Consider the following 15,109-nt stretch of genomic DNA (forward strand, 5'->3'; position numbering starts at 1 on the left):
ACAGGGATCATTCTCTCCGGGACATCCACTCCTCTTCCTCACACTCCCACAGCACCTTCCCATGCAATTGCAGAAGGTGTAACACTTCCTCTGCACTATCCAAGGCCCCAGACGCACCATCCAGGTGAAGCAACCATTTACTTACATTTCACTCAATCAAGTCCCACGGTAATCACTGCTCAAAATGTAGTCTCTTCGCACTGGGGCAATGAAATACAGACTGGACAACTGCTTTTTGCAGAATACCGATGTTCTGTCTGGAAAAATGAACTAGAGCTTCCTGTTGCCCACCACTTTAATAGTCCACCCTGTTGTTCCTTGGCCAACATCTCTGTCTCAGTGCTCCAGCAAAGTTCAGCACTTTCTGCTTGGGAACCCTGAAGCCTTCTGGACTTAATATCAACTTGAAGAATTTTCTGGCCTGAGCACCTTCTCCCACGTCCTTTACCAACCCCCACACACTTGGCCTTCACATCACATGGGCTGCTTTCAGCACAGCTAACCCATTTTCTCTCACTGATGATTCCCCCATTAGCAGCTGTTCTTTTCGCCTGTTTTAAAACTATTAATTAAAAAAAAACCAGGAGACGACATAGCAGTGAATGGCATTTTACTTCTGTACCTGATACCTTTATATCAAGCATAGCACGTGGAAATATGGAGACAGCAGATGGAATTGTGAATTTACAGACCATTCTTGCTGATAGATGATCAAAAGTGCAGACACTTAGAGCTCACATGCAGAGTGCATTTCCCCATATACCACTGATTAGGGCAGCACCCTCTCCACCCCGTAAAACACTCAGACTCAAAACTCTCTCCACAGATGCTGTCAGAACGGAGTGTCTCCAGCATCCTCAGTCTGTTGCCTTTATCACATTGTTGTGTCTTGCTGCACAGACTGGAGAATTTAACAAACAGCAACATCAGATTCCAATTTATGAACTCTTGGGCTCACAAACGTGATCCCATACAGGAGTGTAATTTTAAAGACCCAACATTACAAATGGCTGCTTTATATTATACCCCAACTTGAACTGAACAGAATTAACTTTATTGTCACCTATACTCACAGGAGTACAGTGAAAAGTTTACAAGTCACCACTCATAGCACCACCAGGTACCTCGGTACAGATCCTTCAGTACAAGTTCTTAGGTTAAAAAAAGGAAAAGCCAGCATTTCAGATCATAGTCATAAATTAGAAAGTAGAGAAGTAAAATGTTTAGAACACAAGTCCAACCCAACCCCGCACAGGGCCCTGACTCAGACCATACTGGGCTTCACCTCGGAGGCCACTCTGAAATCACCTTGAGACTGGAAGTCCATGCTGAGGCCACACCAGGCTGCGAGACCACCACGAGTCACTGGTAGACCACCATGCCAGGCCGGGAGACCAGCATTCAAACCAACGCGCGTGCAGACTCCAGAAGAGAATCCATTTGTAACCCAGTGTTTGAGTGTATAGTGCGAGTAATCAAAGGGACTTGGGTATGATTGGACAAGGATCACAGACAGTCAGCAAGAAACGAGGGAGGTCAACGGCATCTTGGCTTTTATGTGGAGAGGATACTGTGGGCAGTTCTGGCTTCCACATTTACGAAAGAACACACTTGCATTGAAGGTAGTAGAGTGTCAGTTCACTAAATTGGTCCCTGGGATGAGGAAATGGCCTGCGATGGGATGCTGGATCCATATTCTCTGGAGTTGGGCAGAATGAGAGCCATAGCTGACACTGCTGAGGGTTGAGAGAAGGTAGGCACACAGAGTGTTCTCCCTCATCAAGGCATTGGGAATGAAGAGGCACAGTCTTGGAATAAAGGTCTGATCATTTAGGACAGCGAGGAGAAATGATGACACTCAAAGACTGCGAACCTTTTATAATTCTCGATCCTAGTAGATTATTGATGCTCCATTGTTGAATATGTTTAAAGTTTGGGATTGAAGAACTTTGGTCTCAATTTGGGAATTGAAGGATGACGGGAACAGGAGGGGAAGTGAAGTTGAAGCCCAAGTTCAGCCATATCGAACAATGGAACAGATTCAATTGGCCGAATGGTCTACTGGCGTTCTGATTTCTTGGGTTTTGGGCAGGAACAGCCACAGACCGGAGTGAAGTAATCTCAGCGTGGGTTCCAATGTGTTCAGAAAAGAGAAGAATGGGCATGGAAAATGTATATGAAGTAAGACAGGGACTGATGGGTTACTTAGAGAGCAGGCTTAGGGTGTGACAGAACAAGCACCTGCCCATGAACATTCTGTTGTAAAAATATATTAATTTCCAAACTGCCTTTGGGAGGGAGAGTGCACCACCAAATCAGTCCCATGTTACATGCAGAGCTCTGCATGTAACATGTGCATGTGCGAGTGAGAGACTCAGAGAAAAGAGAGAGAGGCAGAGACAAAAACAGAGAGAGAGACAGACAGAGAGTGACAGAGAAAAGGCAGAGAGGCAGGGACAGAGCAAAAAAGAGAGAGAGAGAGAGAGAGAGAGAAGATGGTAGGCTGACTTTACTTTCTGACCCGCATGTCTGCATCAGATACCCTGTTGATTGTAAAAGTGTGACCCCTCCTGGAATTGACCCATAGTCTGAAATAACCACAATGAAGAATTAAAGATCTGTTGATTTGGAGATACAGAAACAACCAGCATGAATTACAGAAGCAAAACAGTATCATAATCTTGAGGTGACTATGCCCTGGTGTCCTCTGAACCCTGAAGTGGCCCCACAGTTGACTCCATAAGTCAAAGGTCACGCTGTCCTGGTTTCTCAAGAAGGGGACCAGGTTGACGCCAAACTAAACACCGTAAATTCAGGTATCTTATATATTAAATTTGTTTAAATCACATAGAAACCATTTTAGGATATATCTATTTACAATCTAGGCCTACTCCAGCTCCTATATACAAATAAATCATTTACAAATCTTTTCTATCAGTTTAAGTTCACATTCAAGCTTTTTGACTGGTTTAGCGAAGACTATAATAAACTCTAACAATAAATAAGTTTAGATTGTAGCTACAATAAGACACAAGATTGCGCTAATCTAAAGTGCAATTACTACAGGCAACACTTGTAAACGTGTGCTTTAAAGAGGACTCTGTGGGAACGAATTGCCCATTCCTGCATCAAGGAGAGAGCTCATTTAAAGCTGGATCCTGGTGGATAACAGATATACGTGAGTGCTCACATGGAGATGGCTGAACTCAGCCAACTACACACTGGGGATGAACTGCCAGATGGCTGTAGCAAACAGAAGGAACTGGATTCTTTTGAAATATCGTTCTGATTGAGCCAGTAACTAGTGGGAAAGCCCTGGCTAGGATTGTTGCCTTGGAGATCATTTTCAAGTCATTTTCCAGATCAAGTGAGGAGCTCCCGTGAGGATCGTGAAGGGTGGGGAGGAGGATACAGGGACACTGCTGGAAGGGAGCATGGTGATTGGGATGTGACGTTCCTGCGGAAAGCAGTAAATGAGCTTCTGTTCCTTGCGTCACATCACGGTCGGTGTCTGTAGTGACTGCACAGAAATAACAAAACAATCCATCAGTGACCAGGCCTCTTCACCACAGAGAAAATTCACAAAAGGACAGGAACAGCTGAAGGCATGGTCCGGTAAACAGTTTTGGAAACACATTTCTCCTCACTGTAGGAAGCTCTATTATCGGGAATTCTCTACTCCAGAGAACTCCTACATTGGGGACACACAAGATGCAGGTTTGCTGGATATCCTGGCGCTTGGTGAACTGAAGGATATGGGAATTGCGGGGGGCAGCCATGATTGTTCTAACCACCAGAGCAGGGTTGATGGCCAAATGGCTAACACCACCTCCAGGTTTGTGTGTTTTCAGCTGGACAGTTGGTCAGTTCACTGCTCTTACTAACAACATGCTATTAGTGAAGATGGAGGATTAGGCAGAACTATAGAGATTGGGATCGTGTTGATACTGGAGTGCACAGACCAGCAGAGTTCAATTGTAGAGCTTTGCTGGCAACTGGGGGCGGGGGGGGAGGGGGGAGGTTGGGGGTGGAATCTTTCTTCTGGGGATAAGGGAACTCTAGGCAACCAAAAAAAAATCAAATCAGCACACTCCTGTGCAGATGTGCGCGGGGGCATCAGACAGCTAACGAGGATCTGGTTCTTGCTCTGGAGAGTTACACATCACCCAGAGGGAGAGGGGCGGATGTGATGGAGGGAGGGAGGGAGGAGGGGGGGAGGAGGAGGTGGAGGGGAGGCGGTGGTGGAAGATGGGGGGCAGTGGTGGAGATGGGGGCGGTGGCAGTGATGAGGAGGGGTGGTGGCGGTGGTGGAGGGCGGCAGTGGAGGAGGGGAGTGTGGTGGAGGAAGAGGGGGGCAGTGGTCGAAGGGTGGTGGGGTGGCGGTGGTGGAGGGAGGGGCAATGGTGGGGGCGGGGGTGGAGGGAGGGGGGCGGGAGGAGGAGGGAGGGGGGCGGGTGGTGGAGGGAGGGGGGCGGGAGGAGGAGGGAGGGGGGCGGGAGGAGGAGGGAGGGGGGCGGGAGGAGGAGGGAGGGGGGCGGGCGGTGGAGGGAGGGGGGGCGGGAGGAGGAGGGAGGGGGGCGGGCGGTGGAGGGAGGGGGGCGGGCGGTGGAGGGAGGGGGGCGGGCGGTGGAGGGAGGGGGGCGGGCGGTGGAGGGAGGGGGGCGGGCGGTGGAGGGAGGGGGGCGGGCGGTGGAGGGAGGGGGGCGGGCGGTGGAGGGAGGGGGGCGGGCGGTGGAGGGAGGGGGGCGGGCGGTGGAGGGAGGGGGGCGGGCGGTGGAGGGAGGGGGGCGGGCGGTGGAGGGAGGGGGGCGGGCGGTGGAGGGAGGGGGGCGGGCGGTGGAGGGAGGGGGGCGGGCGGTGGAGGGAGGGGGGCGGGCGGTGGAGGGAGGGGGGCGGGCGGTGGAGGGAGGGGGGCGGGCGGTGGAGGGAGGGGGGCGGGCGGTGGAGGGAGGGGGGCGGGCGGTGGAGGGAGGGGGGCGGGCGGTGGAGGGAGGGGGGCGGGCGGTGGAGGGAGGGGGGCGGGCGGTGGAGGGAGGGGGGCGGGCGGTGGAGGGAGGGGGGCGGGCGGTGGAGGGAGGGGGGCGGGCGGTGGAGGGAGGGGGGCGGGCGGTGGAGGGAGGGGGGCGGGCGGTGGAGGGAGGGGGGCGGGCGGTGGAGGGAGGGGGGCGGGCGGTGGAGGGAGGGGGGCGGGCGGTGGAGGAGGGGGGGCGGGAGGAGGAGGGAGGGGGGCAGGTGGTGGAGGGAGGGGGGCGGGCGGTGGAGAAGCGGGGGGCAGTGGCGGTGGAGAAGCGGGGGGCAGTGGCGGTGGAGGAGGGAGTGCGGTGGAGGAGGGAGTGCGGTGGAGGAGGGAGTGCGGTGGAGGAGGGAGTGCGGTGGTGGAGGAGGGGGGCGATGGTGGTGGTTGGGGGGTCGGTGGTGGTGGTGGTGGAGCGTGGGCGGTGGTGGAGGAGGAGGGGGCGTGGTAGTGGAGGGGGGGCACCGGTGGTGTGTGGGCGGCGGTAGTGGAGGGGAGGGCGGCAGAGACGTTGGTGGTGGATGGGGGGCAGTGGCGGGGGGGCGGCGGCGGAGGAGGCGGGTGTGGCAGTGGAGGGGGGGGTGGGGGTGGAGGGAGGGGGTGGGGGTGGAGGGAGGGGGTGGGGGTGGAGGGAGGGGGTGGGGGTGGAGGGAGGGTGTGGGGGTGGAGGGGGGGTGTGGGGGTGGAGGGAGGGGGTGGGGGTGGAGGGAGGGGGTGGGGGTGGAGGGAGGGGGTGGTGGTGGGGGTGGGGGTGGGGGCGGAGGGTGACAGCCGCTCTGCTTCCTTGTCTTGTTACCTGTCAGTGCTCGGCCGCAGTGAACTGGATCTTGGAGATGATTTTCTGGATGGTGGTGACAGTGCCGTCCTCCAGAGCCACCGTCCTGCTGTGGGAAACCGCCCAGTTCAGGCCCAGGCCAGTCACCATCAGGTGCCCAGTGTGACTTTCACGGGACCAGCGTGCGGTGCCCATCGTCACGGTTACGCAGAAAGCGTCCTTTTGTTGCTCCAGTAACCCAGCTATAGAATGGAAAAGACAATCCCAGAAAGTTCTACATGACGTACGTTGATAGACTATAAAACAGCAGGGAAATTCAAACAAACTAAAGGGACTCTGAACGGGATGATTTGATTGGCAGTGTCTAGCACCACTGTTGGATTTAGCTGCTTCTATGTTTCATTACCCACTGCCTTTGCCTGGAACTAAATCCCATTTCTCTCCAGGCCCAATCTGTGACCTATCGCCTCAGGAAGCAATGACAGTTCCCTGGGGTGCAGTCGTGATTTCCTGGATTGGACGGTGGTAGGTCTGTCATAATCATCCCGAATGACTCATTCTCCCCCCCCCCCCCCCCCCCCCCACACCCATAAGCTGGGTCAAGTACGTGGGCTTTGAGGGGGCGAAAGTGGTGGTGTGCCCTTAAAGGATTGGGAGGTAGAGAGCTAGGGAGGGAATTCCAAAGTTTCGGGCCTATTTAGCCAAGAGCATGGCCGATGAAAATGAGGGATTTGCAAGAAGCACAGAAATCTCAGAAGGTTGTAAGACTGAGGAGGTTACAGAGATAGGAAGGGGAGAGACCATGGAGTGATTTGAAAATGAGGATGAAGATTTCAAATTGAGACTCCCAGGGTGGAAAAGAGCACTCGGGACAAAAAAAAAGGGAGACAAACTGCCATAGCTGGCAGGTCTACGTCAGGGGGCTTGCAGGGGGAACACTGGGATAGACTGACTGGCATTTCGTGGGGATCTGTACCCAACATTTGTACTCAACTGGTCATTAGGCTCCAAAGCACAGGGCTTGACTGTCCCTGGCCAGAGCCAGCAGTCTACGTGGGATTAGCTGCTCCCTGTCACCCCGCACAGACCTAACCTCCAAACACACTAGCTCAAACAATACAGCTTCTTGCAATAATTAACCTTCTTAAAAAAAAAACACTGTTCTGAAGCTCGAGTACACGGGTATAAATTTCCACTGTAACGAGGTCACAGAGAAAGGCCGAGTCGACAAATTCCTTTGAAAAGGAGCGGGCTGAATAGTTACCTATTGTGGAAAGGGTTGTAAGGATGACAGGACAGTGAAATGATCACATTCCGTGTGGGACACAATGTTCAGCTGTGATCAAGGCTCCCCCTGGGAATGTTAGGCAGAACATGCTTGGCTCCGCTGAAGGCAGCAGACTGTGATACCGATATCCGAGACCCAAACAGTTTTCCTTCAACACCTCTTCCCTAGGGTAGGGGAGTCCAAAACTAGAGGGCTTAGATTTAAGGGGAGAGGAAAAAAGATTTTATAAAAAGGGGAAACTTTTTCACACAGAGGCTGGTGCATGGATGGAATGAGCTGCCAGAGAAAGTGGTGGAGGCTGGTGTAATTGCAACTTTTAAAAGGCATCTGGATGGGTACATGAAAATAGGAAAGGTTTGGAGGGATATGGGCCAAATGCTGGCAAATGGGACTACATTAGGTTAGGATATCTGGTTGGCATGGACGAGTTGAGCAAAGGGTCTGTTTCCGTGCTGTATAACTATGAATCTATAACATATTATGTGAACCTGAATCAAACACTGCTCACCCAGTGATCCCCTACTCATGGATCTACACCATATTACCCATGGAAAGTCCTGATCTTGGAACTCGATCATAAACTTCTGTGCCTTCCCCCTTGGTAATGCTGTTTGAAACGGCCCTCTCTGCTCTTTGCTCATCAATGCTAACACTTCCTTATGTGGGGATGCTGGTGGTAGTCCCTGTGAACGAGGGTGACACCGGCTCATGGTGACAGCCTGCAGGCGGAGTCTCTGAACAAGAGGAAGCTGTTGGACTGCAGCGATTGTGAGCATCTACCTCCTCAGGTAGCAAACCCACCTCTTCCCGTTCACTTTTAAAGACTGAGAATCAATTGGTTTGACTGTGTTACACCAATTCCTGCGGCAGGAAGTGAATGCGGGACTTCTGGGCCAGAGGTGGGCAACACCGCTCACAAGGCTTCCTTATGTGGCCTATCACTTTAGAGTCATAGAGATGTACAGCATGGAAACAGACCCTTCGGTCCAACCCGTCCATGCCGACCAGATATCCCACCCCAATTTAGTTAATTTGCTCGATATATAACGTGAGAAGTGGAAACTTTTAAAAGTAACGATGAATTGGAGTTGTGGTCGTTTTATTTGCAGTCTCTTCTCTCCAGATCGAACACATACCGGGGCATTGATGCACTGGGACAAGCCAACACAGCTAGGCCTCAATTTCCGTTTTGAAATGTTCAGGAATTATTTTTGTTCAATTGTAATTGCTTTGATTTTTCGGAATCCTCTTGTTTTTATTTCGTTATGCACTCGAGGGATGAGGGCCCCACTGGCTAGGCCAGCATTTACCTGCCCACCCCCAATTGCCCTAGAGGCAGTGGTGGTGAACTGCCTTCTTAAACCACTGCCACCCACATGGGGGAGGGACACCCACAATACCACAAAAGGAAGGAATTCCAGATTTCCTGACACTGGCAATATATTTCCAGTCAGGATCTAAGTGGCTTGGAGGGGAACTTGCTGGTGGATAATTAAGTGTGCTGCTTTGTCCTGGAGAGTGTCAAGTTTCTTGAACGTTGTTGAAGCTAAACCCATCCAATCAAGTGAGGAGTATTCCATCACACTCCTGGACTTGAGCCTTGCTGGTAGTGGACAGGAGAGTCAGGAGGCAAGTTATTCACTCAAATGTCACCCCAACACTCTCCCTAAGTTGACGGCTCACACGGGGCTCTCTCTTGATTAATCCGCCGCCATCCCTATCCACTGTGCGGCTGGACAGCTCGGAACGGAGGGTTGGCAGCCAGTGAGAAAAATGGCACTGAGCCCAAAGTTTACCTCGGTTGCTGGCTGGAGAGGTGAAGGGTAGTGGTCCCTGGATTGGGACCAGCTGCAGGAGTCCTGGCTGAGTGATAACCTGGTCACATTTACTGAGCCACCTTGGCCAGGACTGGGACCCATTCCTGATGAAGGGCTCTTGCCCGAAACATTGATTCTCCTGCTCCTCGGATGCTGCCTGGCCTGCTGTGCTTTTCCAGCGTCACCCTCTCGACTCTGACTCTCCAGCATCTGCAGTCCTCACTTTCTCCTGGGACTGGCTAACCCATTGCAAACGGGGGAGCAGTACAGTGTACTGCCACACTGATCATTTGCCTATCCAGTCAAAAGTGTAAGAATGCAGGGTAATTTCAACAATGTGAATTAAAAAGATTGTAAAAAGTCATTGTTTCTTTTCTTTCCAGATGGTATTGGCACTCTAAAGCCAAGATGAAGGACATAACGTAAATGAGTACCAACTTACAATCACCTTTGGTACAGTAGATGCTGAGTGTGGAATTGGAGATTAACTAGGTATACCTGGGAGGGAATGATGGGATTCACTGGCTGCAGGAACAATGCTGTGCCCCAAACCAAACTGCTCACCCCCAGCCTCACTGCCCGCCCGCTCACCCCCAGCATGACTGACTGCCCACCCATCCCCTAGCCCAACTGCCCCTTCTCTCTGATGCCCTTTGAAACTTTGGTGTTATGAATATTCTTACTTGCTGATGCTGTCACAAGTGCTGTGCTGTTGGCCAGCTGCAGCAGGACACTGGGATACAACGGGTGCAGGAGGTACAAATGATACTGGTTCGGAGAGTAAACGTCTGTCGTCTGACCCTGCGATGACATAGAACAGACAGCATTCATCAACATAATCCTCGGAGTCCTAGTCACACTTGATTGTTTTGTAAAAGGCTTTTACACAATAAACGCATTGTGAAGAAATAGAGGGAGGCAATGGGTTCCAGAACAGCAACATATCACTGACCTCAAACTGCTAATCACCAGTCTCCTGCCAATCTGAACACTGAGGTTTCTGCTGGGAGGAACAGCCCAGTCCAGATCATGGAGACTGGGCCCCAGCCTGATGGAGAGCAGGACTCCCGACTCACAGCAGGGAGCTGCATCCAGGGGATGTGAAGGTGAATTGTATTTCACATGAGGTAAGTTCAAATCGTGGAGATGAGATTTTGCGTTCACACTCACCATACCCTTCATGGCTCTACTATTTTGCTGATTAGAAAGGATTCAGAACAAATTCAGTAGCTGAAAACTGGGCATCCACGAGGATCACTAGCAACATAACTGTGCTCATCAACGATCCATAACCACATGACCCAGTATTTCTCTCACCCAGTTATCATTAAGCCAGGGAACAAACTGGTTCAATGAGTGTAGTACAGCAGAGAGTCACACAGCATGGACACTGACCGATTGGTCCAACTCGATTATAATCCCAATCTAAACTCGCCCCACCTGCCTGCACTTGGCCCATATCCCTTCAAACAATTATGTATTTATCTAAATTTCTTTTAAACATTGTAACTTCATCTGCAACCACCACTTTTTTTTTAAGATTAGATTAGATTCCCTACAGTGTGGAAACAGGCCCTTCGGCCCAACCGGTCCACACCGACCCTCCAAAGAGTAACCCACCCAGAACCATTTCCCTCTGACTAATGCACCTAACACTAGGGGCAATTTAGCATGACCAATTCACTTGACCTGCACATCTTTGGACTGTGGGAGGAAACCGGAGCACCCAGAGGAAACCCACGCAGACACAGGGAGAATGTCTGTGTGGAGTTTGCACAGTCACCAGAGGCTGGAGTTGAACCTGGGACCCTGGTGCTGTGAGGCAGCAGTGCTAACCACTGAGCCACTGAGCTGCCCCATTTCCTCTGGAACTTCATTCCACACACAAACCACTCTGTTTAAAAAAAAATTGTCCCTCTTGTCTTTAAATCTTTTGCCCCTCATTTTAAAAATATGCCCCTTAGTTTTGAAATCTCCCACCCTAGGGAAAAGACACCTGCCATTTATTTAATCCATACCCCTCATGCTTTTATAAACTTGTGTCAGGTCAACCCTCAAGCTCCAGGGAAAAAAGTCGCAGCCTGTCCAATCTCTCCTTATAACTCAACCTTCCATTCCCGGCAACATCCTGGTAAATCTTTTCTGAACCCTCTCCAGCTTAGTAATATCCTTCCTATAACAGGGCGACCAGAACTGCACCGTATTCCAGAAGGGGCCTCACAACGTCCTGTATAACCTCAACATAACTTGCCAGCTCCTATACTGAAAGCATGTTAGCAGTATCATGTGCTCGAAAAGGAGATGCCAATCCTGTGGGGTTATAAAAACAGGGCTAAGGACATGCTGAAGAGCAGAAGCAGCAGGTCATTATACAAACCACTGCCACCACCAACAATCAGACCAGAGTCCAGCTGCTCTGCCTCAGCCAGTTGTGACTGATGGTTGACAATTAAGCAACTAACCACAGGAGGGGGCTCTCCAAATAACGCCAGCCTCAATGATGGAGGAGTCCAGTGTAAAAGACCATGCGATAAGTCGGAAGTGTGAATTGGATGGGTGGTAGAAGAGAAAGCGGAGTTAGCAGCTTCGCAAACAATGTGACAGCATGGGTCAACAGCTTCAGAAAGAGTTGACCGCCATGAGGAAGGCAGTGAGAATGGGAGACGAGACCCGTGGCCAAAAGCTCCTTTAATGTGTTTCCACCAGTCAGATACAAAGTGCAACATCACAGGAAAACAGGAGCTGAAATGGATAGCTAAGAAATTCACTTTTAAAAATTAACATCCAAATTCAAATTTTAGAAATTTTGAATTAGGAATCTCATGTTACCAAGAAAGCATTGCTGATTGTTGGAACAACTTTAGGGAAGGAAATCCCCCATCCTTACCCAGTCTGGCCTCCATGTGACTCCAGACCCACAGCAAAGTGGTTGACCTTTAACTATTAGGGATGGACAATGAATGCTGGCTTGGCCAGCAACTCCCACACCTCATGTATTTGAAAAAAATAATAGCCTATTCCTGTCTCTTATCATCTTCGTGCAGCTTTGGTACAAACACAGGCAGAAGAGCTGAGTTACAAAAGGTGTGGTGACTTCAATGCAGTATTTGACTAAATGTGGCATCAAGGGGCCCCAGTGAAATGGAGGTCAATGGGAGTTCGAGGAAAGCCTTCCACTGCTGGAGACCATGCTCGTTCCTCAGGCAGGTGTCCTAGCCCAACCCAACTTTAGCTGCTTCCTCAACCTAAGGTTATATGTGGGGGCTGTTCTTTGATGATTTCAGTTGCAATTCCATTTGCAACTCCTCAAATAATGATACATTCTGGGCCTTTATGTAGTGGGGCCTCGAGAGTAGTCAGGTTGGAGGTGATATACAGCAAGTAACATTCATACCACAAAAGGGCCTTGCTATTGACCTTTTCTAGCAAGAGGTCTCTCAGCGCCTCCTCGCTAATACTTAACACCATTACGATCGCTGAATCCGACAGCAACAAATGTTTGGGGTGGCATGGTGGCTCAGTGGTTAGCATTGCTGCCTCCCAGAGCCAGGGACCTGGGTTTGATTCCAGCCTCGGGCGACTCGCTGTGTGGAGTTTGCGCATTCTCCCAGGGTCTGCATGGGTTTCCTCCCACAGTCCAGAGCTGTGCAGGTTAGGTGAATTGGCCCGTAGCGTTCAGGGATGTGTAGGTCAGGGGAACTGTGGAGTAACAGGATGGGTGGGTGGGTTACCCTTCAGAGGGTTGGTGTGGACTTGTTGGGCCAAAGGGCCTGTTTCCACACTGTCGGGATTCTATGATTATGATTGCTTGGGTGCAACCATTGATGAGTAACTTAACCGGATCAGATATATACAGTGGCCGGACATTCTCCGGTGAGTGAATCTCTTAACCCCCCAAAGTCTGCCCACCATTTACAAAGCACAAGCCAGGAGTGTGGTGGAATACTGTCCACAAAGCCTGACTGGGTGCAGCTCCAACAGCACTCAAGATGCTCATAGCCGTAACCAGAGCCAAAGCCTCTCGCTTTATGGACATTCTATTGACTCCCTCCATCACTGGCACACTGTGCTTTCAGTTTGCACTATCCACAAGATGCATTTACACCAACGCTCCTGAAATAGCAGCCCCCCCACCCCCCCAGGACAAGAACAGCAGATATGTGAGAACCACTTATAAATCACCCTCAGAGTCACACAATCTGTAAGTGTAGCGCTCTTCCTTCGCTATCACTGGACCAAATTGCGGCACTGTTGGATGCACCTACATCACACGGGCTGCAGCAACTCAAGGCAGCTTTCTGCCTTCTCAAGGAGAATCAGGGATTGGTAATGAATGCCAGTGATACCCGTATCTTGGGAATGAATACAACAGTAAAGCTCCAAGGGATGCAGCTTACCATCACAGGGCTGACTAAACTCACCAAGTGGGCCACTCCACACGCCTCAGTCCAGAACAGAAATGCAGATCTCCCATTGGACATTGGTACAGAGGTAGCTTCCTGGACACAACAGTCCACGTTTGCTTTCCAAAGTTCCTCACCCGAACTCCCATCGATAATTAAACTCTAGGATCAGTATAAAGAAGTTCAGAATTCTGTAGCCAAACAGTAACACATAGCTCAAATTTTGGCATCACTACAGAAATACCAGCAAATTGGAGACACAATTTGGCCCATAGCAAACTCTCTCACTATTCCGGTCACATTTACACATTGATACATACAGCAATCAGTGGGACAATTTTGGGAAAAATCAAGACAAAGCAATGAGCAAGAACCATATTAAAGGAAGTCTAAATAAGCATGAGGGAAAAAGGAATAGGATATAGTGATGAGATCTGATCAGTGGTTCGGAAATATGTTTGTTGAAGAATATCTTTAAAATGGATTAGTAACCACAGGCAACATCTAGGTTCTGATGACACAAGTCCTTAGAGATGATGGTGACCATTCCATTTCATGAGGTATTTGATGGGTCTCTGGTCAATACATGGGTGACTGAGTTCTGTGCCTGGAGGGAACAGGACCGGATACTGGAGACTAATGAATTATGCAGCTAGCAGAAAGGTGAGGACTGCAGATGCTGGAGATCGGAGCTGAAAAATGTGTTGCTGGAAAAGCGCAGCAGGTCAGGCAGCATCCAAGGAGCAGGAGAATCGACGTTTCGGGCATAAGCCCTTCTTCAGGAATGAATTATGGGGGAGTTTCCGGTTCAGGATTTCCTGCGTGTTTCCTCTCAACCTCTGATGTACACTTGCTTTGGAAGGAGGCTACAATGAATGCTCTTTGCAGCGATCCTGGGTGGGTTTTCCCCTGGTCTCGTGGTCGATTTCAAAACTCTTCAGCGAAGTGTTTAGAATGTGTCTGCAGCATTTCCTGTGACCGCCATGACACTGCATCCCAGGCACAAACCATCAGGCTCAGATTCAGGGGACGATCATTTAAAACAGAGATGAGGAGAGGTTTTGTACCACAAAGGGTTGCAAATCTTTGGAATTCTCTACCCTAGGGGGTCATAAATATTCCATTGTTGAAAATAGTTAAGGCTGTAAGAGACGATTTCCAGGGAATTGAGGGATTGGCGAGCAGGTGGCAAGGCCAAGTTGAAGCTGAAGACCATCCATGATCTCACTGAATGGCGGAGTAGGCTTGACAGGTTTCATCATCATCTTGTCTCATTTCAGATGTCTCTGCAAAAGATTCACTTTGGTCATCGAGAGTCGGGCCCCCTAGCTACATGACCAGCTCAACTCAGTTGCGACTGGAAAGCAAGGGTGGGCTGTTGTTTCCAGGCGTCAGTGGTGCGGCTGCTTGGCACGCCAACTTGGTGAGCACCTCAGTGCCTGGTATTTTCTCTTGCCATCTGATATTCAGAAGCTTCCAAAGGCAGATCAGGTAAAAGGTGTTGAACTTGCTGAGATGACATTGGGACACTGTTCAAGTGTCACATGTGCAGGGCAGTGTGAGTAGGACTATACTCTATTGATGCTCAGTTTGGTAAACAGACCGACTCTGTTTCATCCCCACACTGCTGAAGACTACAACGGCTGTCCCAATCCTTGCACCAGTCTCCTCTTCTATACAGACATCTCAAGAGACAGTGTGGGGGAGGTAAATCCTGCTGTGGACAGGTTCTGAAATCTTGGGCTCAACATAGGCCCTTCCAGGAGTAGGCTGGACCATTACTTCAGCTTTGCTAAGGCTGAAGTTATCACA

General features: G+C 50.5%; 1 protein-coding gene across 1 annotated transcript in view; it reads right to left on the reverse strand.

Moving 5' to 3' along the window:
- Window positions 1-593: 593 nt before the first annotated feature.
- Window positions 594-15,109, reverse strand: part of fam234b (family with sequence similarity 234 member B) — a 57,902-nt gene continuing 43,386 nt past the window's right edge. The window contains exons 10-13 of the mRNA XM_072588437.1: window positions 13,316-13,459; window positions 9,578-9,695; window positions 5,811-6,031; window positions 594-3,520 (exon numbers count right to left, since the gene is read on the reverse strand). Coding sequence (XP_072444538.1) covers window positions 5,814-6,031; window positions 9,578-9,695; window positions 13,316-13,459 — 480 coding nt within the window. The 3' untranslated portion in view covers window positions 594-3,520; window positions 5,811-5,813. The remainder of the gene's footprint in view (window positions 3,521-5,810; window positions 6,032-9,577; window positions 9,696-13,315; window positions 13,460-15,109) is intronic.

Source organism: Chiloscyllium punctatum, chromosome 18, assembly GCF_047496795.1.
Source record: "Chiloscyllium punctatum isolate Juve2018m chromosome 18, sChiPun1.3, whole genome shotgun sequence".
In the NCBI taxonomy this organism is placed as follows: domain Eukaryota; kingdom Metazoa; phylum Chordata; class Chondrichthyes; order Orectolobiformes; family Hemiscylliidae; genus Chiloscyllium; species Chiloscyllium punctatum.